The sequence below is a fragment of the Bactrocera neohumeralis genome, chromosome 3, assembly GCF_024586455.1.
Source record: "Bactrocera neohumeralis isolate Rockhampton chromosome 3, APGP_CSIRO_Bneo_wtdbg2-racon-allhic-juicebox.fasta_v2, whole genome shotgun sequence".
Lineage (NCBI taxonomy): Eukaryota > Metazoa > Arthropoda > Insecta > Diptera > Tephritidae > Bactrocera > Bactrocera neohumeralis.
The window spans coordinates 49,270,559-49,298,138 of NC_065920.1; the positions used below are offsets into that span (position 1 = coordinate 49,270,559).

General features: G+C 34.4%; 5 protein-coding genes and 1 long non-coding RNA gene across 8 annotated transcripts; 3 read left to right on the forward strand and 3 right to left on the reverse strand.

Moving 5' to 3' along the window:
- The first annotated feature begins 414 nt into the window (after nucleotides 1-414).
- Nucleotides 415-1,319, forward strand: LOC126752969 (uncharacterized). The gene is made up of 3 exons (XR_007666072.1): nucleotides 415-502; nucleotides 572-638; nucleotides 851-1,319. It is a non-coding gene; the product is annotated as an uncharacterized LOC126752969 (long non-coding RNA).
- A 2,336-nt stretch (nucleotides 1,320-3,655) lies between these two features.
- LOC126753694 (uncharacterized) lies at nucleotides 3,656-15,674 on the reverse strand. The gene is made up of 6 exons (XM_050465370.1): nucleotides 15,085-15,674; nucleotides 14,842-15,008; nucleotides 14,228-14,776; nucleotides 7,547-7,817; nucleotides 7,328-7,455; nucleotides 3,656-5,306 (listed from the first exon to the last, which is right to left on the reverse strand). The coding sequence occupies exons 1-6, from the start codon at nucleotides 15,362-15,364 to the stop codon at nucleotides 4,716-4,718; spliced, it is 1,986 nt and encodes a 661-aa protein (XP_050321327.1). The 5' UTR covers nucleotides 15,365-15,674; the 3' UTR covers nucleotides 3,656-4,715.
- A 69-nt stretch (nucleotides 15,675-15,743) lies between these two features.
- On the forward strand, nucleotides 15,744-16,951 carry LOC126754213 (uncharacterized). 2 transcript variants are annotated; one of them, XM_050466179.1, is made up of 3 exons: nucleotides 15,744-15,831; nucleotides 15,924-16,024; nucleotides 16,094-16,951. In XM_050466179.1, the coding sequence occupies exons 2-3, from the start codon at nucleotides 15,997-15,999 to the stop codon at nucleotides 16,843-16,845; spliced, it is 780 nt and encodes a 259-aa protein (XP_050322136.1). In that variant the 5' UTR covers nucleotides 15,744-15,831; nucleotides 15,924-15,996; the 3' UTR covers nucleotides 16,846-16,951. The 2 variants fall into 2 exon arrangements, with proteins under 2 accessions (XP_050322136.1, XP_050322135.1); XM_050466178.1 differs by having other exon boundaries at nucleotides 15,761-15,868.
- Nucleotides 16,843-18,380, reverse strand: LOC126754211 (putative nuclease HARBI1). 2 transcript variants are annotated; one of them, XM_050466176.1, is made up of 4 exons: nucleotides 17,906-18,380; nucleotides 17,676-17,845; nucleotides 17,382-17,597; nucleotides 16,843-17,320 (listed from the first exon to the last, which is right to left on the reverse strand). In XM_050466176.1, exons 1-4 carry the CDS (start codon nucleotides 18,331-18,333, stop codon nucleotides 16,908-16,910), a joined length of 1,227 nt encoding a protein of 408 aa, XP_050322133.1. In that variant the 5' UTR covers nucleotides 18,334-18,380; the 3' UTR covers nucleotides 16,843-16,907. The 2 variants fall into 2 exon arrangements, with proteins under 2 accessions (XP_050322133.1, XP_050322132.1); XM_050466175.1 differs by having other exon boundaries at nucleotides 17,382-17,615.
- A 175-nt stretch (nucleotides 18,381-18,555) lies between these two features.
- On the forward strand, nucleotides 18,556-21,299 carry LOC126754210 (tubulin gamma-1 chain). The gene is made up of 5 exons (XM_050466174.1): nucleotides 18,556-18,883; nucleotides 19,004-19,206; nucleotides 19,268-19,858; nucleotides 19,914-20,048; nucleotides 20,124-21,299. Exons 1-5 carry the CDS (start codon nucleotides 18,835-18,837, stop codon nucleotides 20,517-20,519), a joined length of 1,374 nt encoding a protein of 457 aa, XP_050322131.1. The 5' UTR covers nucleotides 18,556-18,834; the 3' UTR covers nucleotides 20,520-21,299.
- LOC126754212 (uncharacterized) lies at nucleotides 21,270-22,527 on the reverse strand. The gene is made up of 2 exons (XM_050466177.1): nucleotides 22,298-22,527; nucleotides 21,270-22,204 (listed from the first exon to the last, which is right to left on the reverse strand). The coding sequence occupies exons 1-2, from the start codon at nucleotides 22,434-22,436 to the stop codon at nucleotides 21,498-21,500; spliced, it is 846 nt and encodes a 281-aa protein (XP_050322134.1). The 5' UTR covers nucleotides 22,437-22,527; the 3' UTR covers nucleotides 21,270-21,497.
- Nucleotides 22,528-27,580: the final 5,053 nt, after the last annotated feature.

The window sequence follows — 27,580 nt, forward strand, 5'->3', positions numbered from 1 at the left end:
TTAAACAAGTAAGGAAGCACTAAGCTCGTTTGCAACCGAACATTTTATACTCTTGCAATATGCAAGAATCGAAGCCAGATAAATACCTTAAGATGTAAAACGTCAACCAGAGTATCTGAATCCAAGCAGTTTTATATATACATATGTACACATACCATATACATACATATGTATAACTCATACACTGTCCGACATATTCGGCATAAGTTTGTTAAAAACGACCCTGCGAACCACGGCTACCCGCTTGAGACAAATATTCCAATACAACTACACATTTTTTCTCTATACACTAACACCAACGCACATTTTCGGGTTATTTTTTGTTTACCTAAATGCGATGAAGTTTCTTTCATCTCTTGATTTATTTGAATGAGTGCGAAGGAGAAAACATTATTGTCAATAGTGACAAAAGAAAATCCCAAAAAGGGTAATAAAAAAACAATTGAAAGACGCATGTCATTCGTGACCGTACTACCGTAAAGGAGGCTCGTACGACAAGAAGGTAAGTAAATGAATTTTATGTGATTTTTTAACAATATTTTGGAACTAATTACTTCATTTATTTTTATAGCATTGGAAATTGGAAGTAGCAGCAGCAGCTATGTATATCATCAGAAGCGGCAAATATCAATTGTTAAGTAAGTATGTGAAAAAAGTGTGTGTACTTTGAAATTGGACTGCGCAGTCCCTATAATACGCAAAAATAAATACATACATATGTACATACATACGTATATGTACATATGTATTTTATGCGTTTAAGGCGGCCTGCACAATCCAAAATAATATGTGAAAACAAATGTTTGCTTTATATTTTAAATAATCAGCTAATATTATTCTTTTATTTCAGATATTATTATGATTTTTATTTAATTATTCTTTCTTTTCAGATTTTATCACTATTTTTATTTAATTAATCTTTGCTTTCAGAGTAAATCTATTTGTATTTAATATATCGGGTGATTTTTTAAGAGCTTGATAACTTTTTTTAAAAAAAAAACGCATAAAATTTGCAAAATCTCATCGGTTCTTTATTTGGAACGTTAGATTGGTTCATGACATTTACTTTTTGAAGATAATTTCATTTAAATGTTGACCGCGGCTGCGTCTTACGTGGTCCATTCGGAAAGTCCAATTTTGGGCAACTTTTTCGAGCATTTCGGCCGGAATAGCCCGAATTTCTTCGGAAATGTTGTCTTCCAAAGCTGGAATAGTTGCTGGCTTATTTCTGTAGACTTTAGACTTGACGTAGCCCCACAAAAAATAGTCTAAAGGCGTTAAATCGCATGATCTTGGTGGCCAACTGCCCATGCATCCCGAAAAATGGGTGTTTTACCCGCTCATGGTTGGCAGGGGAACGAATTTATTATCATGCCACATACTAACAAATGTTCCCTGGGTTTCAATAAGGTACCTCACATACAATCATGTTGAGCAAATTCAGCCGGATGTTCGAACATCCTGATAATAAATTATATTGGGGGTTAGTTCAAGTTCTCGCCCTAATGTATTCATTTTAGGATAACACAAATATTGGTCAATATATACATATGTAAGGTATAAAGTTGCCTGGAAGTTCAAAAATCTTTATATTAGGTATATACATACATAGGGGCTCAGAGAAGTATTGACCGGATTCAACCCATTTTTGATACACAGAATTACAATAGTCAGGAAAGGATTCTCTCTGAATTTCAATTGTAAATCTCACATATTGACCGATATTTTCGGTTATAAGTCAACTATATGTACAATATACCTAGGGGCTTGAACAGATTTGGTTGGATTTTGACAACTTTTTGGTCATAAGGTGGCATACCCTGAAGGAATTATTACTGCAAAGTTGTATACCGTTATATTAATTCGTTTTTGATTTGTGTATTTGGAAAGTGAAAGAATCATTCGGAATTTAGAGTTGTGCTATATGGTAAGTCGGCGTTGTTGACTGTGACATAGGAATATGAGAAGAATGCCACGTACTAAATTTAGTACCAAAAAGTGGGCGATGCCATGCCCATCGTCCAATTTTCACATCGGCTCCCATAAAGTCTTCTGCTAACATCTCGGAGGTAAAATTTAATGTCTCTGGCGTATTTAGTTATTGATTATTAGTGGAGCGCCGTAAGGCATAAAAATAGTAAAATCTCGGAACCCAGGGACAGTCAATGAATCCGTATAACAAGTGTTTGACTGCATTATTAAAACCTCAAATAAAAAAGTAAAAAAAAAAAATTGGTCGATCTCGATTTTTTTTATTATTATTATTTTTTTTTATTTCGTATTATTGTATTGGCTCCAAATTTTTTACTGGAGAATACAATATTATCCTCGTAATGATTCGTTAATCTCATTTTTATTGTTTTATCGTCAGGAATATGGTCAATTGTTACAATACTTTTTAATTCTGCCAGTGAAAACTGACAGTCATCGTTTTCTTCAATATATTTGAAAATCTGCTCCATTGCTGCATCTACTTGTATTGTGACTGGATGAATTTTTTTCCCTCTCGGGGTCTGTTTTACGGTAGTTTTTAAACGCATATAACAATCCGCATGATACTTAGCTTCCTGAGCTACTAAATCTAACACGCCTACAATTCTTTTATGGATATTGCGACAATATTCACTTCTCTCTTCACTTATCAAATTTAATATCGTTTTCTTGAAATCAGAAGTAGTTACGTAGCTGATTTGTTGTCTTGACGAATTGGATTTTTTTTTCCTTCATTTCATCCGCTTCTTTTTCACATAAAAAGCACCTATTCAAAATCAATTGAAGTAGCCGCTCGAAGTTTTTTTAGGTGGAGATCATGCTGGTGTGGTGTTTTTTTTTTTTTAATAAGAAATAATATACCCTTTATTAATATATTTTTGCCTGCATACTGAATGCACGTGGACAAATTCGCGAGTATTTAAATACTGAGAAAGTCCATCCGCCCTTTCCGCAGAAGCAGCTTTCAGTGTTGATATTCCTCTAGTGATTTTTATAATATCTCCTAGTTCAGAGATTAATTCAGAACAACATCCGATTTGGTCACAAATGAGGCAATCATTACTTATATTATCACTATTCGATGGTTCACCCATTTTTATATGAGGCTGTAACAACAAATATTACTAATATTAATAACTAACCTTTATATCATAATGAATGATTTTTATTATTAAATTCTACTATTACATTCTAACTTTCAAAATCGATCTATTATAAAATATACGATTGAGTATTCACTATTGTTCTGAAAAGCATGTACATAATATAAATAAAAAACAAATACTTACTATCTATGCCACTATTCTCAAACTTTGTAAAACTCAGTAATGTTCAGTTATTAATTTTCATCACTCTCACTGCACAATAATATATATATTAATTGTAAATAAACCATAATTAGAAAATATTTTTTTTCAGAGCGAACAACAACAGCTACGTATTAAGCCTAGCACGTTGCCACGTGTACTATTCTGTTAGGGCCCGCATTAATAACACTCAACAACTGCTGTTGTCCCCTCTATTCCCCTCCTCGACCTTCATTTTTATATCTGCAGTCCCTTAAGAACTAAGATCAAGTTTGTAATAGCTCTTCTTTTTAAAATATAATTTTAAACTATTATAAATCAAAGAAAACTCCAAAAAATTAATAATTATTTATAATAATAATTAAAAAATTGAGATCGCACAAAATATTTTTTTTAACATTTTTCTATATACTATTAAAAACACATTTCCAAAGTTTTGTAAAGATTCATTGACTGGCCCTGGATTCCGAGGTATAAACCTTACGGCGCTCCACTATATTACATTTTAGTAGTACAGATTTAATGCGCTTTTAGTAGTTCTTAGCAGTACCCTTATATGGGGTTACCTTATAATATTTGTGCTAGGCAAATTCGATTGTTGTAGCCTTAGCGATTTAGGAGATATATACATTAAACATTTTAGAAAACGGGGCCACGCCCACTTTTTCAAATTTTCTGCACACTGGTGTTCCTTGCTACTGCGATCCCCTATGCCAAATTAGAGTTTCATATATATTAGATTTTTTAGTGGCGTTTTGTGGGCGTGGTAGGATTTCAACTCGTCTCGTAAACCTGATATATATAATATATATGTATATATATAGCCCTATATCTATCTTGCTTAGTTTAGGTGATACGTACAACCGTTAAGTGGACAAGGCTATTATACTCTGTAGCAACATGTTGCAAGAGTATAAAAAGAACGACAAAATTAATATTACAACTCCTTTCCTACAATGTTTGTTTTCTTATTTCGCCAAAGTGTTCAGAAATATTTATTAGATAATTTAACACGCATGCATACATACATACATATATCGGCAAATCAGTCTCATAAAGTAGCAAGAATAACGAATCGATAACATAGCGGTGAGAGTTGTAATGCGTAAACACATTTTTGTATGTAATCCAACAACATTTTTTTTTACAAGAGTAAAAATTTATGATTTTATGATTTTACAATTGAAACTCGTTCAAAATTGTTTAGCGGTGACACATTTATGGAGCTCTTATCAGTACAAATTTGTTGGGTAGCTTTAGTTTTTGTTTCAAATATAAAAATTATTGGGTCATAAATTTATGTATATGAGCTATGACTAAGCGTTTAATTTTTTTTTATTCATTTGGTCCATCAACAGTTGTATATACAAGAGTTATGTGTAGCCGAAATACTGTCAGGATCCTATAATTCCGCACCTATAAGCATATTTGCTGTATTTCAGCAAAAGGTGTAGCATAATTTTTTGCATATTCAGTAAAACTTTCTCCATATACTTGGATTAAACGCATTAGAGCTTCCACATGTGATTCAGTATAAGGCTTTCTTCTATATGAAGTGTTAAAAAATCTTTCATACATATTTGTTAAATCATACTTGTTGACCTCTAATTCGTTCGTAAATAGTCTTCGAGAAACTTTTTGTCTAGCGGCTTCAGATGTTGTGGGCGTTGAATCGTTCGAAATACGACGTTTGACGCCCGTAACTATCGGTCGCTGAGGTGTGGTTTCGTTATGTGCGCGCCAGTCGGTTTTTGTTTCAGCATCAAGTTGTTCAGCGCGTGTTGGTATTGTCATCAATAGTTGAGTATCTTGTCGGTTATCAGCGTTGGTGATGTTGTTGTTGCTGCTACGAGTATCAGCATTAATCTCATTTTCCACCGGTTCAACACAAACTTCAAACATTGTTTGGTTAAATATTTTGACTTTAGCAGGCTCGACCGTCATCTGTTCATCTAACCCACGAAAAGCAAAAGTAGAGTCCAAGCATAGAGTATTGGGTGGCATTTCCTACATATGTATATTGTAAAAAAATTAAATTAAATTTAATAAAATTAAAAAAATTATAAATATTGTATTAATTACAAATAAAATAAAAACAATAAAATCGCTAACTTTGGCTGATCCGTAGCTTTAATATCCGACAGAGATGCATTTGTATAGCACATTAGGTAGGTATGCTGAACAATATGTTCGAGTCAAATACAATTTTTTCCAAGCACTCTAATACATATGGATATGTGTGTCTTTGTAGAAGATAACTTGTCAAATAAAAATTTTTTCCATGCAAAAAATTCATTTGTATGGCAGCTGTAAGCTATAGTAGTCCGATCTGAACAATTTATTCAGAGATTGTAGCGTTGCTTGGGACAATCTTGTCAAATAAAAACGGTTTCCTAACAAGAACTTCATTTTCATCGATCAGTTTGTATGATAGCTAGGTATATGCAATAGCGCTCTGATATCGGCGATATTGGTAAATTAGCAGCTGCATGGGGAGAAAAGGACGTTCGCAAAATTTCCTATACATATCTCAAAAACTGAGTATTTAGTTAGAGTATGTACAGTCAGACGGACATGACTAATTGACTCAGCACGTCACACTGATCATTTATACATATACATATATACTCCATAGGGTCTCTGACATGCTGTCCTTCCTTCCGTGGGTTACAAACATAATATACTCTGCTCAGATATAACTAGTAAATAAGATTAGTTACTGGAACACTATTAAAATATAAAACGAATGGAATTGTAAAGAATGTTTACAATTTTTGTATGACGAAATTTGCGGTACGATGTAATTTTAAGCGATGAAATGAAAAAATTTATATTATTTAACAACGATTTTAAAGCAAAGCTTTTGAGAACCAACGTTTTACAGTTACACGCGGCTAGATTAAGGCGTTAGGGGTAGTCAGAGTTTTCAATTAATCCATTTTTTAGATTTTCTTAAAGTATAATTAGGGGACTCATAACTTGTCACAATCATCATAAAATCACAAACTTTAAATGCGTTTTTCTCAAAATTATGTTTTTTGAACTAATGACCACATGTTGCTTGAAACCCATTCGGTATACCATATTTGAATGAAATTCTTTCAGACATTTTGGTTTATGTACCATTTTGGTCGAAAACTTTTTGCCATTTTTCCGCTAGAGACATTATTCCATTAATGTAAAGCTTTCATCAGTGTAAATTGAACTTTCGAAATTTCCAGAATGGAAGCGAGTGAACCACGAACTAAAAAGCATCGTCTCCATAAATTTCAATGGTGGCTTGCGTGACATTCTTCCCATTTTTATACAAAAAATTTCAAAATATAGCTAATTTCTTCATTTTTGAACAGCTGTCACTTTTTTTCAACTTCCCCGAATTTAATTTTTTTGGCTAAATGAAGCTTAAAATCTCACCTTTCCCAAACTATATGGTATGACACAATGTGATTGGAAGCACCGGAGATATACGACTGCAACCACGTCTCTTGACAAAACACGAAAAGTCTTTTTCGACTTCCGGGTGATTTGCTCCGCATACATTCATATATCAGCCAATATGTGAGCTATCTCAACGAAAGTGAGAGCGCGTACTCATAACAGTGTGATTTTCGAACATCCGGCTGACTTTACTATATATAATCTGATGGGTTTTTAGTATCTGGTATTGAGAAAAATAGGTAAAATTGGGTCGCTACAACTATGTATACAATATATACAACTATGTATATAAAACGTACATATATATAACGTATAAACGTATACAACGTACATATATATAAAATTGCTTGGATTTCGATCCTCTGGTTGACGTTTTACAACTTAAATATTTCTGGCTTTGATTCTTGCAAGTATAAAATGTTCGGTTACAGCCGAACTAAGCCGTTTCTTACTTGTTTTTCTCAAATTTCTGTCAAGTCAAGTCGAAACCTTATTTAATGCTGCTATGTTTTGACTTTTCTAAAAAAAAAAAAATAATTTTTTCTGACTACACCTAACCCCTTAAAGGAATATAATAATATTTTACGTACCAATTTAAATTTATCCAGTTTGTGTTTGATAATTGGAAAACATAAATCCTTTCCACGATTTGCAACCAAGCAAACAGGTTGTTGCAAGTGCTTGATGAAATGTATGAAACTAAGGTAGTCACTCCGTTCTGTTTTGAAGATTAAATTACATATGTATGTATTTATATGTTTGTGTACATACATATGTATGTATGCTCATATGTAAATATGTGCACTCACCAGTATTTTGCTCGGAATTGATTGTCAATAATAGCTTATTCAGAACACGCGGTTTTTTGGGAATCATTAATTTTTTTGCACAGCAATGTTTGTTATATATCGGTTTCGTCTCGAGTTGGTTATTGGAAATTCCGTACATACAAAATTCGTCAATCGCATCAATTTTATGAAAACGTATCTCCTCATTTGTGTCAAACTTGAGCAACACGAAAGAAGCGATCGTGCGTTGCTCGTAATTGCACTGAAAACTCTCTTCCATAATACCGGGCAACTAAACTGCAATCGTTGCGAACATCAGCGCGAATGAGTTATTTAATTTCTAGAGTGAAAGTGTATACCAAACGCGATCGATAGCGGTGAATGAGCTTTGTTTATATGTATAATATATATTAAATTCTGAGAATTTAAATACAGTTGAACTTCCATAACTCGAACTTCTATAATTGGAAGTCCTTTATAAATCGAACTCTTATATTGGCAATATCTTTTAGAAGTCAAATTTCATAGACATTTGATTGGCACGTGATTCTCTAAGTCACATTGTTCGGAACAATCCCACTTTGTAAACACATAGTCGAAAAAATCTTTTCGTATTTTGTTTATAGTTGTCGTTGCAGTCGTATTTCTCCAGTGCTACCAATCACATTGTCTCATATCATATAGTTTTGGAAAGACGAGATTTTAAGTTTCATTTAACCAAAAAATTAAATTAAAATCGGGGAAGTTGTAAAAAAGTTACAGCTGTTCAAAAATGAGTGGAAATAATGAAGAAATTCGCTATATTTTGAAATTTTTGTATAAAAAAGGTATGAATGCCACGTAAGTCACCAATGAAATTTGTTAAGTTTAAGGAGACGATGCTGTATCAGTTCGTATAGCACAACAATGGTTCGCTCGCTTCCGTTCTGGAAATGCCGAAGTTTTGATTTACACTGATGAAAGTTTTACAAGTACACTGATGGAATAATGTCTCGAGCGGAAAAATTGCAAAAAGTGGTCGACCAAAATGGTACATATTTGTTTATTTACGAGTATTAGTATAAATGAAAAAAAAATAAGTTGATGAAATACGAAAAGACTTTTTCGACTATCCAATATATATAAGTCTCACTAACTCGACGTGTTTTTGTGGATTATGGTGATTCGAGTTAGGGCCTTCTTTAGCATATTCTGTACATTCTCAGCGAACTCTGACATGACAACATACAACACAGCGCAATTTTTTCGAGCTTCCTACGAAAGTGACTCATACGATCTTGAGCCAAACCATCAACCGTAGATAATGATGGTGTTTCAGTTGCGGAAAACCCCCGCTTTCGTAAATCCGTTAAAAGGTTTTTTTTTCAAGTTTATCACCGTCTATTGGTTTTCCACTTTAAAAGTAGATAGTATATCGTACTGGCTTGCCACGAATAAAATTTTTTGCGGAGTGTGTCTAAAATATTTCACCCATTCATCAATAGACATTTTATCATAACACAAAGCCTATTGCTTTTATTTTCGCGAAATCTGTTTCTCGATATAGCGTTAGAAAATATAGGAATACCTACATACATGTGTAAGTTTATGATATCCAGAAGATATCAATATGGCTATGAACTTTTTCATATCTAAAGCGTCTTGCATATAGTTCAATATACTGTTCAAACATCTATTTGTACTAGAATGAGTTCTCAAGGTTAAGTTGATGGCAGATCGACGATCGCACGTGGACTGGTATATGTGTATGGCATCTGGTAAGATTCCCAACCATACAGCATGAACGCCAATAGGTCAATGGCTTGTTAAAACTCCCACAATTGGGGAGAGGCTAGCCTTACTGAGGGCGAAGAGTTCACTAGATCTCCTGCGATCAGTCTTGAGACAAAAGGCTTTGCAATTTGGCGACTCTATAATCTAGTTGATCCGGTATGAAGTTAAAGTGTGTGAGGATATCCGAATGTTCAGATACGCGTTCTTTTAAGAATCCAGAACATAAAGACTCCATAAAACATAATGGGCTTAACTACGGTGTCATGGAGCCAGAGTACCACTTTCGTTGCGAGACCGATCTCTTAGATCTTTATTTACAAGATCTTGGAAGGAATCACTTCAGAATTACTCAACCAACTTGAAGAATATAATGGGCAGCACTTACGCCAAACGGAAGCTATTGTGCGCTGATTATTGCGGAAACGTTTTGCTACCAATGGCTCATTATCAACCGGATGCCGATCGTTACTATCTTGCCATATAGTGTCTATAGCCTCCTCATACCTTTCAAATCTATTGATATTTATTGTTAAAATATTTTCTATTCATTTTCACGAATCTGTAATACAAAATAATTTTCAATAATAATTATAACATGTACATATTTGTCCACGGTACCCAACCGAATACAACGAGATATAATTCCCACGACAGCCGGTTCTGCGCACCGGAATTGACTCGGATTTCATCCGACCAAGGGCTGTTTTTTCGGCGATCTAACCCCGTTTGGATCAGTAAGTGTTAAGTGTTAGATATATTTCGAAATATGTTAGTCTCAATAAACTTGCCTCACCCAGTCCTCCGACACGTACCTTCGAAGTTCACTAACTTTTGAAAAAATTGTCGAATACAGTTCTTTTATTCTTGTATTACTTGTTCTCAGTTACAATAATCACGAACAAATAACTATTTAAATTTAGACATGTAAGATGGGAAATTGAAAAGAATTATGTTCTCAATCGAGTACGGTGACCATAAATGGGTTCTTAACCCTACGTTTATTACTTTTTATTTATGTATTTTTGTTAAGTTCAATATCTTATCTTTAAATAGCCGCATTTTGTAGTTGTTCACAGCTGTAGCTGTGTAGAGCATTTCTACTTAACAATAATATTCGCACAATTGCGGATGTCGGAAAACCGGTGAATCAATTAATTTTGTATACACTCGTTGCCACGTAGAACTTACCACTCAAAATTTTCAAGTGTTGTGCATGTTTGACAACACTTTATAGCGGTAATTTTTGCGGTACAGAAATTATTTGTTTAGAAATAAGTTAATGACATGTTATTTATCAAAAATATTAAAAATTCAAAACGAGACACATTCAGCTATAGACAAAATCATTTGAAATTGAAGAAAATCCCGAATGTACATTAGAGCGGGTCGATTTTTATATATGGGTTTAAAACCGATTTCATGCCAGCGATTTTTTAAGTGAGTTTTAGTTTTTCGGGATTATTAAAAATTCCTCAACAGTTTTTGAGATATCAGATCGGACAACTATATCACATATCTCCCAAAATAATGCCAGAAAATATAAGAGTCTTTTTCAAATGACAGTTTTCTCAATGTCAGGTTAGCCAACCGTCAGTTAAGTTCTGGTTAAACAAAAAGATTCTTTGCCGAAAGGAGAACTAGCTTAACTGAGAGATGGCTACTGACCAGAAAATGGCTCTAAGTGTTGCTTAAAGCAATTGTGATGGTTGAAATCGAACTACAGTCACACCTTCTTCTCCTATAACAAAATATTTAAGTTCCACTAATGAATGTATCAGAGTAAAGCTACGCACGAATTTTGCCCAGCATACAATCAAAAATTATTCATACTGGTTCAAAACTATTCAAACCCCCTATTGCGAACTTTTTATGGAATATATATAATATATATAATTATAGGGCAATCTGTGAGAAATATTATTGAAACTTAGTGAGTATCCTTCTTCTTCTTTATTGGCGTAGACACCGTTTACGCGGTTATAGCCGAGTTCGGAATAGCGCACCAGTCGTTTCCTTTTTTCGGTGATTGGCGCCAATTGGATATTCCAAGTGTAGCCATGTCCTTCTCCACCTAGTCTTTCCAACGGAGTGGAGGTCTTCCTCTGATTTCCCCGGCAGGTACTGCGTCGAATACTTTCAAAGCTGGAGTGTTTTCGACCATTCGGACAGCATGACCTAGCGAGCGTAGTCGCTGTATCTTATTTCGCTGAATTATGACAATGTCATCGTATATCTCGTACTGCTCATCGTTCCATCGACTGCGGTATTCGCCGCTACCAATGCGCAAAGGACCATAAATATTCCACAATACCTTTATTTCAAAAATTCGTAATGCCGACTCATCAGATGTTGTCATCGTCCAGGCCTCCGCACCATATAGCAAGATGGGGATGATGAGTGACGTGTAGAGTTTCGTTAAGAGAGGAACAAAGACCAGAAAGACATCTGATAATAATATGTATGTGTACCAAAAATGGGTGAATCGGATCAATAATAATCCCTTACTCCCCATATACCAAATAGAGAAATGTGCGAATTTTTTCTAAAAACGGTACGTCTTTGTGCCTAAAATGAATAAATTCGGGTGAAAACTTGTCCTTGACCCCATACAACTAATATTAGGATTCTTAAACATCGGGTTGACATTATCTTGGGTATAATAGTGATGGTATGTGAGGTACCTTAAGAGGGTAGTATGGTAACAATTTTTCAAAACATCGAAAAACTGATTATTTTAAACCTTAATAATAATGTAGAAACTTCCTTTGACTCAGATGGTGACGGTCGCGACGCTCGAATCGCACAGTTGGTGATGTTTAAACGCGATTTTCTCGAAACAGTGTTTTTTGATCTGGTTACCACGACTCCAGCTAACCTCCTTGGCCGATTTGTCTAATTTTTTTTTTTTTTTTTGAATTTTCAGAAAAGATTTGGCTATGTAATGTCCTATAATATATATGTATATCTATAATATAATCATCATTGTTAATAGATATTTGACAACATTATGACACATTTAATAACAAAAATCAGGCGAAAAAAACAAAAAAAAAATTAAAAGTTGTACTATTTGTTTATTTATCAATGAATTGTTTCAGTCGAAGGTCATTAGATAGCTTTTTAAATGTACTCTAAAATAAAATGTATCCCATTTGTTTCAGATCATCCACAATGAAGATATCGTGGGTACCACTTTTAAAGATGGCATCTTCCGGCCCCCATTTCTCCACCGGATACCAAAAAATTTGAGAAAAAAAATTTTCTCAGTATTATATTACATGTAGAATAACATATGAAAAACTTGAACTTTCAAATAAAAATTTGTGTGAGAAAAAACTATACTACCCTCTTCATGAAACTCAGAGACCAACTTTTTCTGCTAATAATAACCTTTAATGGCAAAAATAGAAAAACCGGTTAAATACTACCCTTATCTCTCATATACCGAATATAATAATATAATTTACACTTCCGGTTGGCTTTCTGCCGTATTTATCGGTCAAAGTGTAAGATATATTTACAAATTTAATTAAACACTTATTGGATATATGTATATTAGTTTAATGCCCCCATATACTACATGCTTGTATATGTTGAATATGACGATCAGTGTACGAGTGTTATATATTTATCAGGCGGTCAATTTTTCTGCCCTCAAAATAGCATACATATATAAAGGTTTCCCACTTTCCACCTGATTATACGAATTTTCAATTCAATTAAATTTTCAATTTCAATTGAATGGGGGGGCCGTCGCCCCGGGCGCAACGTCGTGGGGGCGGCAAAACGATCTTCGCTGTTTTTTAATATTCAGAAAAATACTTCACTTACTTACTTTTTACAAAATTTATTATAAAAGATAAAGAGTTGTACACTCACAATGTAATAATCTGAATGTACCAAATACTTTAATTTCTCCAAATTTTCAAAAATGGTATTTAAAAACTTCAATTCGGGCAAAAATTCCTGCAAATTGTGTCAAAAGTGTACAAGATATTGGGCGAAAATTGGTTTTTTCTATGGCTTTTAATAAGATGTCTTCTAACTTTACTATCAATTTCTTCAAAAACCGTATTGTGAGAATTTGGTAACTTCAGTATTTGCGTGGCTTCTAGTTCCTAAGTTTTAGATACTTAATATCGAAGATATTTTGTAAAAATTCACCTTTGTTCGAACCACCTCATGAAACTTGTAGGTAGGCTGATAAGGGGGGCGGCGGAACATCCTTGGCCCCGGGCGCCCGAAGTTGTAGCTACGCCACTGAAACTAATAAATGTTGAATTTTTCTCAATATTTTTTGATACGAAGTTTTACCAACAGCTGAAGGTATTTCCCCGTCTTTGATCCTTGTAAGTTTAAAGTTTAGCCCTTCTTTACTTGTTTTATTTGTCAAGATATCTTCACAAAAACTTGCATAGATTACTATCCAAGGCAGCGCTATATTCTCCGAATATATTGTTCAGATCGCATCGAGATCTTTATGCTATAATAGCTTTATGGCATAAAAGAAATGCATATGGGAATATGCAGTTTTCTTGTTTTTGATAGCGAGTACATCAATAAATTCTAAGTGTGTCGAATAATTACATTATTATCACAATGAAGCAAACTGACATTATCTCTCTTGATCCTAGTACTCTTTTGGGAAACCTAAAAGAGTTGTATTTGAATATAGTATTGGAAGAATGATACACTACGTCCAGGTTTTTCTTCGCAAACACATTAGTACGTTTTATTACTACATCTTCTTAATGTCCAAGGTATCAAAACATGGTTATTTATAATTCCATCACTGGTCCATAATGATTACATCATTTTTAGCTTCATAATAAAATAATAGCATGCTTAACGTATTATATTGGTTGGTTAGTTGGGCAAACAGGTATGTATGTATGTCGAATTAATTTCATAGCGTATTTTTTGTCATCGTTTTAGTGGTATATCTTCGAAAAGAACAGCTTTCTCTTCTGCATATGTAAGAAAACTACTACCGTACACACGCATTAAATGCATTAATGTCTCCACATCAGCTTCAGCGCAATGCACATTTTTCGGTGTTTTCTTAAAAAATCGTTTATACATATTTTCCAATTTATAAACCCCTTTGGGTGGGTATTTCTCAAGCTTAACATTTGCAAAGAGTGATCGTTTTGATTTAAAAGAACTATTCAAACTCTTTGAGATAGCGGAATGCGAGCGTTTTACACCTGTAACGATGGGTCGTCTAGGTGTTGTTTCGTTACGTGCTCGCCAGTCTATTTTTGTGTCAGCATCAAGTTGCTCTAAAAGTGTCGCTCTTGAATCCACAAGAGTCTCTTTGACGTCATCAGAATTAGATGTTATTACAGATTGCTCTTTATCATTACAACAAATACTGGATTCAGTTGTGTCGGTAGGTGAAGAAACGAATTGCAGTTGTTGATCCAAAACACGAAATGCAAGCAAAGAGTCCACACAGAGGGTCTCGCATGGCAGGCTCTATAGAGCAATAAAAGAAAACTTTTAAATATTGAAAAAAATAAGAAAAATTAAATTTTCCATACTAAATTTAACTTTTGGAACGTCTGTTTGACTATCGGAAAATCAAACGTATCACCATTGTGCGCGACCAAACATACTGGTTGTGGCATGTGCTTAAGGAAGTTTGTTATAATACCAGCAGCATTTTCATCGAAATGTGATTCCTTTTCAAGACTATAATTACTCAATCCTGTAAGTAGTATTCCGAAATATAATGAGTAATATGTATACATTTATATTAAGGATATCTGAAACATTTTCCATACCAGTAATTTCCTCAGCCTTTGGGTGTATAAGTCGCCTTGGGTTGAATAGCATTGTAAGCTTATGCAAATGCCGCGGTCGTTCGAGCTCGAATGTTACATTGTCAATTTCTTCAAATTTTAGTGCCGCTGTTTCCAATTCACTAGTTGAAAAACCATACATGCATAATTCTGTAATAGCGATTTTAGAAAAATGATACGGCAAATCATTTGTTTCCAAATCAAGCACCACAAAAGATGCTATTCGAGAGCCATCAGTAAGTTCTTTTTGTGTTGATGACATATGTAATTAATTTGATCTGTTAAAATATTAAAATTATATTCTTTGACTGGTCGTCACGAGCAGTGTTTTGTACTTCCAATGCACCCTTTGATGCGGTTATGCTGATGTTTTTGTTTATGCAGTTTAAATAGCCAAATATGCTCGATTATTTCAACATCGATTCTAATATTTTTACGTATCTTATTGGTGAATGAGAAATGTAAAAGAATAAGGCTTATTATAGATAAATTAAATTTATATTAATATGAATTAAGAATTTTGCTTGCGAAATTATTTAGTATGAGAAGAAAGTATCAAATAAATATTGTTACAAATTAAAATATGAAAAGTGACAAGCGCCCTTAATCGATAAAGATGTGTTTGTTATCGGAAGTGTTTGAGTTTTTCATATATGTACATTATTTGTGGTATTTTCTTATTATTATCAGAAAGTTTGATAGGATTTGTCTGTGTTTTTATTTACTCTGGTAGTTATTGAAGTATTAATTTAGTTTAATATTTGTGGTAAAACTATAATGTAGTCCACTTGCGAATACTCTCATTACTTTGTCTTTTTCAGAACACTTTAAAGGACAACTTTGGGATTTTTATTAGACCAAATCAAACACGGAGTTAAAAAAGAAACTCACATAATGGCACATAGCGAAACTAAATTTCAAAGTGATTATACATATACACAATTTAAAAGCTAGATCTAAATTTAAAAGAGAGTAATTTATACTTTTCAAGGTTTTAAGTGGACCAAAAACCCAACGTTGTTGCTTATTTCTTTGATAAACAAAAATTACCACCAGTTACAAAGTGGCGTAAAGAAATTTACTTTCCAACAAATTGCACAGGAGATTAACAATCGACTTGGGACATGTTTGGCTTATGATCAAGTTGAATCAAAATGGAAAGGGCTGAAGAGAACATACATAAAGATGAAAGATTCAGAAGCAAAATTAAGTTGGGAGTTTTATGACCAAATTCACGAATTTCTTAAAGATGATATGGAGATAAACCCTTCAGTTACTGCAAATTCTGATGATGTTTTTACTACGGGCTGTGAAACAGAGTTTGATTTCGTTGAATACACGATAGAGCCGGAGAGTTCAACTTTTCGACAAACCCGTAAAAGACATCGAAGTGATAGTGATGACAAGTATAGTAGTGCGGAGGATGTTAAAGCTAGAGTTCGTAACATCAGTCAAATTAGTATTGAAAGCCGAAAAGGTAAGGTAATTCGAAATAAATACGATAAAGAAGACAGCGACGCAAGATCAAGACCTAGAATTGCTGATAATGATCGGTATAGTAAAGAATACGGAAGTCGACGAATAAGTGATGATGATCGAAATTATTACAAATGCAGAGGATGTCAAAGATCTCATAGTTGCTGCGAAAGCGTAGAGGATGCAAGGGAAAGACGACATCAAGAAAAGATGAAAATGGCAAGAAAGTTTCTAGCAATTTTCGAAAAAATGGTAGATAGAATGTAATCAAAGTAATCACATACACTTTTTAATTGTAGAATAATTGTATACTATTTTTAAGTTAATTTTTATTCATATAATAAATTCATTAGTAAGTCTCTTTTACAAGTTACTGCTTCCGTTTCATACTTGTTTCTGTGCGATACATTTTCATACTCATCAACTTGATATTCTATGCCTTCTTCTGAAATATCGCTGTTTTTCAGACAGATATTATGCAAAATGCAACAAACGGCAATGAATTTTTTTATTGTAGAAGACGTTAGGCTATCTATGTAGTGAAGCCGTTGAAATCGTTCTTTGAGTAGAACGAAAGAACGATTAATGTCTCCGAGGCATTCGGAGTGCATTGTGTTGAAAAATGTTTGCCCATCGGTCAATTCGACACCTTCATTTTCTTGATACGGAGTTATTAACCAAGTCCTTGGCTGATAAGCGCTATCACCTAATAAATGCTGATCCTTAGTTATTTTATACGTACCTACAATATAAATAAAATGTACATAATTAAGTTTTATTCGATATTTGGGTAAAAATAAAACCTGAGTTTATTTGGTACTCCAATTCAGATTTTTCCATTAATGAAGCAATATCCAAAGAACCACACTCGCCCACATAGTAATATATAAATTCCATTTTTTCATTTGAGGCTGCTTGTAGCGGAATAGAGTGAGTTCGATCTTTATTTTTATATGAATTCTTAGAAGTAAGTGGGGCTCTGGTTTTAATAAGACAACTGCCTATACATCCTATAACGCCTAAAAGAAAATTTAACTCTTAATTTAAATATATTGTATATACCATACATATATATTTAACTGATTTTATACTCGTACCTTGTAAATTGTAAATATCACAGTAATGTTTGGAAGTATTTTCAGCTTCTTTTCGATTTGGCCACTTAATTATATGTGTATCTTCATTCAATTTAAGTATGGCATTGCACACGTTGGAAACAATTCTCCATGACGTTGATGTACAAACATTAAATTTGTCTGATATTGATCTGAAAAAGATTGATATTTATATATAAACCTTGCAATTTTGTTCAATTTATTCGATATACCGTAATGCTTCGTTATTCCCTAAATAACACAGAGTCATTAATACCTGCTTATCTAGTTTAAGGGCATTTCGTCCCGGCCCATATTTTTTATACAAGAATGGATAAATATCCTTGCAGATTATTTCAAATACTTCAGGTTCTACACGAAAGTGCTCTTTAAAGCTTTTATCGGGCATTTTTGGTACTATATGCTCTACATAATTTTTATTTGTTTTCACTTGGCCATTGACCGCTACAGAATCCTCATGATTGCTGCTAGGAACATGTTCGGAACTGTGACCAGGTAAATTAGCAACTGCAGAACCAACATAGTTTCTACATTTTTTAAAAGGTGTTTTAATCACTCTAATATCATTATCACTTTCTTCTTCTTCACTATCATTAAAAAGTAAATCAAATACTTCTTTTAACAAAACGAGCTTCTCCATAACTAGCAAAATATAAACAAATTTTATTCTGAGAAAAACATATACCAGAGAACGTATTTTGATTTGTATGAGCAGAGAACGTGAAATTGTATACGTTCTCTGATATGAGACCATACAGCATTGCCAACATCAACAGTGCTTGGCCATAATAAAAGTGTAAAGAATTCATTGCTAATTTGTCGTTCACGTTACAAATATAAATCATATTGTTAAAGTTGTAAATAAGGTTTTTTTTATTATAAAATAAATCAATTTTTTAGTAATCTTTTTTTTTTGTATTAATTTTTCATGGCCTACTACTGTCAAATTGTCAATAATAAATTCGCCGTAAAATCCGAAAACAACAAAGTATGCAAATGCTATCAAAACATTAAATAGCTTCTGTCAATTAAATTTAAAAATTTTGTTCGTTCCCAAAGTGAATTAAGGCGAAACAAGCTTGTGTGTTTCATATATAAATGTAAATTTTATGTAAAAGTCGACAGTTTAATCATCGAAGCAATGCCGAGCGAGATAATTACATTGCAATTGGGCCAATGCGGCAATCAAAGTGTGTATCGGATATGTATATGTTAAGGCTGCTCCTGGTTCTGGCGCAATTATACTTATATTATTATATACAAGTGCATATTTCTTCATGTGTCATAATTTTTATGTTGTTTACCTGTAGTTGGTTTTGAGTTTTGGAAGCGTCTATGCCTCGAACACGGCATATCACCAAGTGGTGTGTTGGAAGATTTTGCTACCGATGGTGTAGATCGCAAAGATGTTTTCTTCTACCAGGCGGATGATGATCATTATATACCCCGGGCTGTGTTATTGGATTTGGAACCACGCGTCATTCATTCTATAATGAGTTCACCATACGCAAAGGTTTCGCCATATATTTATCTATAAGCTCGCAATTGTTTACAATGTATTACATTAATTCTAGCTTTATAATCCGGAGAATGTTTATTTATCGAAGCATGGCGGTGGCGCTGGCAATAACTGGGCTTCCGGTTATAGTCAAGGTGAAAAGCTGCAAGAGGAGGTTTTTGATATCATCGATCGGGAAGCAGATGGTAGCGATTCTTTGGAGGGTTTTGTGCTCTGTCACTCAATAGCTGGTGGCACTGGTTCCGGTATGGGTTCTTACATTATGGAACGTTTATCAGATCGTTTTCCAAAAAAGCTGATACAAACATACAGTGTTTTTCCAAATCAGGACGAGATCAGTGATGTTGTCGTACAGCCATATAACTCGTTGTTGACACTGCGTCGGCTAACTAGCTGTGCGGATTGTGTTGTAGTACTCGATAATACGGCACTAAATCGCATTGCTACTGACCGACTACATATACAAAATCCTAGCTTCACACAAATTAACACTTTAGTTTCGACTATTATGTCTGTCAGCACCACAACACTACGTTATCCTTCCTATATGAATAATAATCTGATTGGTTTGACAGCACCTTTGATACCAACACCCCAATTGCATTTCTTAATGACGGGATATACGCCATTGACGACAGATAATGATGTAAGGCTATAATGTAAATGTAATGAAAACAAAAAATAATGAAAATGTTTTTCAGCAAACGGTTAATGTACGCAAAACGACAGTGTTGGATGTTATGCGTCGCCTATTACAACCAAAAAATATGATGGTATCTACGGGACCTGACAAAACCAACCATCATTGTTATATTTCCATTTTGAATATAATACAAGTAAGTTACTAATTTACATGTAGATAGAACTATTTTAATCGAATTTGTTAATTATAATTTTGTATTGGCGTTTAGGGAGAAGTAGACCCTACTCAGGTGCATAAATCACTACAACGTATTCGAGAGCGCAAATTAGCACAGTTTATTCCTTGGGGACCTGCGAGCATACAAGTAGCGCTATCACGTTCATCACCATACGTGCAGAGTAGTCATCGGGTTTCAGGCCTGATGCTTGCTAACCATACCAGTATTTGTTCGCTTTTTGAACGTGCGCTTGGACAATATGATAAACTTAAAAAACGTGGTGCCTTTCTTGATCAATTTAGACGTGAAGATATATTCAAGGATGATTTGTCTGAATTAGACGACTCACGCGATGTTGTCGATTGTTTGGTACAGGAATATGAAGCCGCCACTCAATCAAATTACTTGCAGTGGTCGGCGAAGAAAGGTCAAGAAGAAGCCCATTAATTTTGTAGGGGGGGGGGGAAAAGTCATATATGCATATCTAAATATGTAACAGAAATATATATACTATTCTGCCTCATGTTGCCATAAAAAGTTTTCGAAGCAAGTGCAAAGAATTTAATTTAATCCTTTCACATTCATTTTTACTAATTACATTGAACTCTTTCGAGTTTCATTTTTATATTTTTGCATCTCATTTTGGGAGTACTCACTAATACATACATTTCTAAAATGTAGTTATATGAATATAAAGCAACATTGTTAAATTACTGCATAGATTAGTAATGTTACTCACGTTTAATTTAATGTATTCAAAGAATTCTTGAAAACAAGTTCATCTTAAAAATTCAATTTTCGGGAATAAGTGCGCTCTAAATTGAGTTTTTTAATTATTTTCTGACAATATTTGATCGTTTTATTATATGATTGTGTGTTTTACTAAATGTCAATCAAAAATGTAAATGTTCTTTTTGCCAGTAATAAAAATGTTCTGTAAAAAATTTTGTTTAACTGCATTTAATTTTCTTACCGATATCTTTAAAACTCGTGAAACTAGTTCGCATATATTAAGATAGACGGACAGGCATCGCTTGACTCACCTGTTGCGCTGATAATTTACATAAATATTTTATTGGGTCTGCAACGTTTTCTTCCGGGCGTTTGTGGCGAAATTAATATGCCGTGTTCAGTGTATAAAAACAAACTTACCATAACTGCAAATTCTTTAGCAGACAATTTAAATTTAAATCAATATTACATTGCTATAAAAATTCTAATTTTTATTATGCAAATTATTTAAATTTTATGAATTCGAGTGTAAGGAAAAGAACGAAGAAATAAATGTGCAGTCATAAAAAAAAATAATTTTACATTCAATACATATTACGTGTACACTTACTATTTTAAAAGTAATACTTCACTTACATACAAAACAATAAAGAAAAATGTTGATTTGCACAACAACAAAGTATTTTGTATTTCCTACGGTAAACTCTCTATTTCGGCAATGGCGAAAAGTTTTGCCATTTCAACTTTTATGTTTACTTGTTGGCGCAACGGTAGAGTTCGGAATGTATGTGCATAGCTGCTAAACAAATGGTCCACTGCATCGCTTCCCCCGCTCACAATTTGAGCTTGACATTGCCGCTTTTCTTCGAAGTGATTCGACATCAAGTCAGCGTAATTTGATTTAGTGCCAGAATCTGTACCGTCCTTTGTTGCCATGCCGTTTGTGGTGGAAATTTCAAGGCAGTTTTCAGGTGATATATTAAAGCTTTCTACTTTTGCATTGTGTACCAATGGCGTACTTTCTTCAATTGGTTGAGCTTCTTTCTTGTACGGCTTTTCATGACGCCGTTTTGTAGTTAGAGCATTCAAAGTGGAACGAATTTTATTTGAACTTTTCTTTTTCACCCTCTCCATTTTGGCCTTTTTATTGTTCCGTACGTCATTATCATAACTAGTCGCACGTTTCATGGGTGGCGATGGGGCGCTGCTTTCGGGTTTTACATGTACATGGGACAGTGAACGTCGAGCTAAGGTTTCATCTAAGAATGTTAAGTATCGAACTTTCAAATAGCGATTATTGAGAGCTTCCTGTTCGGCGGTGTCCTTAACTTTATTCAGTTGATTTTTGTACTTAACGTAGGAGTCTCGTAAATTCTTCCATCTTGCCTTAACTTTAATAGCTGAAAATAAATAAAAAGTTGATATGTACATTAATAGACTTTAACTTCCCGCGTAAGTTTATGGCATCATTTTGGACTAGAGCTCTTACTTACGCGACATTTTTAATTCCTCTCCAATTTTCCTCCATGTTTGCTCCTTGGCGTTTAGGTTTTTGTATTCTTTATGTTGGTCATCATAAAGGTAGGGATGCGTCTGCACTTTACAAATTAACTGTTCACTAAATTCATCCATATTTAGGACAAATTTCAAGTATTAATAAAAATAAATTCAAGCTATACTAAATACAAAGCGACAAACAAAATACCGCGGCGAAATGAATGACGTCGTTGCCATATCCTAGACAACATATATTTGTATATTATAAGGTGTTCTCATTTAGTATTATTAGCAAAATAAAGAGGCAAAAAACAAATGGATGCCTTCGAATTCGCCTCATTTTGTAAAAATTCACAAATTAATATAAAATAAATGTAAAATGGTCTGTAGCAGTATTAGTGATAGTATAGAAACATAAATATACAATGTTTAGCTATTTGTATACAAATTTTAATAACAAATATAACGCATTTCAATAAGCAGTCTCTCGTCATTCTTTGAGACATTTTGAGGTAAAGTCTCAATATGTGACTAGTTACTATTCACTACCCAGTCTGTACTCCTTAGTCACAAAATATTGCTTAAAATTTGTGACCTGATAGTTAGCAGGTAACAAAATTCAAAAAGTTCTGGTTTGTCATTTTGAATATACTGACACTTCATTTATAGACATTACCATAGATATTAATCGACTGTCGTCTTTTTTTTGTAAGCAACTCAAATACGTAAAAGATAAAAAATCAATTTACAAAGACAACATTTTATATTTATACATATAAACATTATACATTTCTCTATTTATGACGCAGTTGTTGTGAAGCAGGGATAATCTTATCTCTAATTTGAACTCTCACGCAAAGTGAAGAAAGTTGTATGTGAATGCGGCTTTACAATCAGTTATTTTAAAAATACAACTGTTGTGTCAAATATGTCAAAAGATAAAAAAAGATCAATTTACAAAGACAAGGTGAAATTTCACTTGGTTATATTTATATGTACATATAAACATTATACATTTCTTTATATACAATTTGAACTTTCTCTATTTATTGACGTTACGCATTTTGTTGTGAAAAATGCAGTTTGGATAATCTTACGACCGTATTTTTCAAAGATGCTGTTGGACGCAACGTTACGGTGAATGGCGATCGCTATCGTTCGATGCTAACAAACTCTCAAAAATGGAAGAACTGAACGGTTGACATTTTTCAAATGGCCATTTTGAGGGAAAACAACGGAGAACAATTCAAAGAAATGACCCGTAAGTTGGCGCACCAAGATCATGCGATTTAACGCCTTTAGTCACGTTAAAGTTTAAGAAATACAATATTGTGTTTTGAAATTAATTTGTCATTTATTTATTTATTATGAAATTATAATGAACATTTTGCAAATTGATACGGAAGAGCTTTAAAAAATCACCCGATAGTTGAAAATGGATAAAATCGGACTATAACGTTTCAAGATCCCATTTAACAAATATAAGGATATCCTGTCATCAAACAAACAGTCGCCGCATTCACTACTAGCCTCCCACGTCACTGTTGACAGTCATAACTTCGAAGTTCTAGGTAATTTCGTTTATCTTGGAACCAATATTAACAGCAACAACAATGTCGGCCACGAAATAATAGGTTGTCAAAAAAGTCTTGCCGTATTTTCGCTAGTTGGCGCTGAAAGCGCGTAGTTCTAGTTTTATTCGTCGCATCGGGTCATGCTATACCTTTTTGGAAAGCTCATTTCACGTGCTGTTTGATTGATTGTCGATTCTTTTAAGTCGTTCGTGAGTTATAGTCGCAAACATGGAGCAAAATAAAGAGAAAATACGGCATATTTTACAGTACTACTACGATAAAGGCAAAAATGCATCTCAAGCCGCCAATAAAATTTGTGCAGTTTATGGACCCGATACAGTTTCCATTTCCACCGCACAACGATGGTTTCAACGTTTTCGTTCTGGTGTAGAGGTGGTCGAAGATGCGCCACGCTCCGGAAGACCTGTCCTCGAAAATTGCGATAAAATCGCTGAATTGGTCGAAAGAGACCCTCATAGAGCTGGGCATGAGTCATCAAAAATTCATTTCAATTTCAATAAAAAAAAAAAATTCTATAAAAATACCGCAAGACTTTTTGACAACCCATTACAACACAGTATAACTCTTGCCAATAGGTGCTACTTCAGACTGTGTAGGCAATTGAGAAGGAAAGTCCTCTCGACAAAAACCAAACTCATTATTTCCGTCCTGCTATATGGTGCAGAGGCATGGATGATGACAACAGCTGATGAGTCGACGTTACGAGTTTTCGAGAGAAAGGTTCTGCAAAAGAGTTATGGTCCTTTGCGCGTTGTCCACGGCGAATACCGCAGTCGATGGAACGATGAGCTGTATGAGATATACGACGACATTGACATAGTTCAGCAAATTAAAAGACAGCGACTACGCTGGCTAGGTCATGTCGTCCGAATGAACGAAAACATTCCAGCTCTGAAAGTATTCGATACAGGCACAGGTGGAGAAGGACCTGGCTTCGCTTGAAGTCTCCAATTGGCGCCACCTTGCGAAAAGAAGAAACGACTGGCGCGCTGTTGTTAATCCGGCTATAACCGCGTAAGCGGTGTCTACGGCAGTAAAGAAGAAGAAGAAGGATCAGTACTTATTAATGACTACTTACATATATACGGAAAATATTTTTTAATAATAATGTGCTAAAAGTGGTTAATATCGGATCAAGATTGTATTAATTCTCATTGCCTAATATTCCTGTTGACTTTACAAGTATAACGTATATATGGTAAATATGTACATAAGATGACTTTGCAAAATTAAGTGAACATATGGTTCGGGGAATCTTATGGACTGTATGCCGAGATCATTTGTTAATATTTGAGTCATTTTAATAAAATTGCGTGGAACATGTTCTCTAACCTAATTTAGTTTAATATCAAATGTAAATGCAATTAGTCCAGACCTTCTCCTCGCCACCATTTAGAGTCCAACTTTATGGTTGTATATATCAGTATGTTTGATAATTTAATAATAAAATCAAATACTGTGATTAAGCGCTGATTATGATTAAATAGGTCTAGCATTTTTAACCACACTCCTAACAACAATAATTTTAATTGAAGATTTTGGATCTAGATTTTTGGAGGCGAGGGTACGACGAAGATAGACGAAACGACAGAGCCGCTCGTGTTCGAATAACAGTTTGTTGTTAAACGATTCGGCATTCCTTTTCATTTTGAAATTATTTCCATCACTGCGATTGCGTTCGTTTCTTAATTACAACTGATTTTGACATTATGAATACAAACACTTCTTTTGTAAGAAGAAGATCGCTCCATATCGACACTACCTTCCATAATTGAATCATGGTTCAGTTTCAATATGTTTGGGAATTTCAATTCTATGATTTATGTTTCACTTGTAATCTGCTGCCGCCCCTGGCTGTAACACCTTCTTTACAGTACGTCTTATGTTCGGCACTTAGTATCTTGCCAAACCTCACATATCGTCGGTTCCACGTTCTGATATATCATCCGATTGAGAAGCCAGCTGGCAGCGTCGAAGCGACTGACCGCTTTAACAGATTAGAGATTCCTTAAGTTGCAGGACAGGCTTCTTCTACTTCCATTCAAAATGACAGTCCATTTAGCCTTCGCGAAGTCAGGTGATTATCGAATGCTGTATTTGGTCTTGTTGTCTCATTAGCAACGTTATCTTCTGACAGTATCCAACGCCAGTCTCTAGCGGGAAGAATTTCTATGACTCGATGTGCTAGAAATGGTTTGTAGCAACGCGTTCCTAATCTAATTCAATTCAGAACAATTTTGGGATCGCTCCACTTCAATCGCTTTTTGGCTGCAACTGAATGATCTTTAATAGTTTCTAGTAGTTGTGTTCCTAAGACGGCTGCTTGCAATTTAAGGCTCAGAATTGTCATTGGTTTTAGTGGAGCGCACCTCGTTTTGCCACATACGAGTACGACGCAAACTTTGTTATCTGTATACTTTGCTACCAAGTAGACTACGACTGCAAATAAACCACTGGTATCTACGAAAATATGAAGTTGCACTTTGGCAGGCGGTCCACGGGCAAAATAGTGATGAGTTACTCGAAAATTCAAGACATTTTTCAACTGACAGCGCCACTTGTTCCACACTTGGCATATACATTCGGGCAGTGGCTCGTAACGCTACGATTCGCGCACCATTAATTTCGCGTTTACCATTAATTTGAATTTGATAGTTGCGTTATCAGTAGCAGCTCTTCCATCCATCTACTGTAGGGAATGCTCTGCTTGGGTGTCTCTTTATTCCAAGCTGCTCAATCGATCATAGTTACCGATGAATCTTCATTTAGTAGAGCGAAAGTCCTAACACGAGCTTTGTGACTATGCACTGTAACTGGAACTATTTTAAGTATCATTTTTTGTTTTTTTCTTTGCACTGGCTGTATACATATACAACTGAGTAATGTATGGTCTTTGGTTGGTCTAGGTGCAACTTTGACATTTTGACATTCTTCTCGGTGGCTCGTGTAACAGTTTAATACTTTTGACATCCGCTTGTGCAGATTTCACAATCGAAGATGTAGTATCTAATATGGCATGGTGGAAATATAATTTCCTTTGAATGAGTCCGCCCACTGTCTTGTACTGTATATATTATATCTACTGTACTCTACTAAGCCGTGTGCTGAAATCTTTAATTGTGAGATATATCTGTAAGTCTTCTACCTTGACGGAGAAGTTATACATTTTGTCGACGGCAGATCCTGATATAAATGTTATCTCCCGTACTTGGCGCAACTGACATTTGATGAGTAATTCTGGATGGCCGAATCGAAATCGCAAAGTGTTCATAACGGTAGAAACATGCACTGCCTCTCTAGCCGCACCCTTTAAGCAGACGTTGAGTGTTTTCGAAATTTTAGTAGTTGCATGCTGCAATTGACTAAGCGAATATAGGCGTCTTCTTGATTTTTTCTTGATATTGTAAGCAGATAATATAACGTTAGCTGTTGGTCGCGACTATAATGAAGTTGAAGGCATAGTATTTATCGAAGATGCGGTGGCTGTGAAGATCGGCGGTGTAATACTTTCATAAAGGCACTGAGTAAACGTATGTGTGGTGGCTGTATACGTTGACGTAGACTATGGTATCTATGGTACAACGGGATCCACTGAGATTTGACGATGTAGAGGTGTTCTGATGTTGGTCCAAAGGTGCCATACTAATATTAATTAATTCTCGATTTTTGTACTGGAAAGTGAAA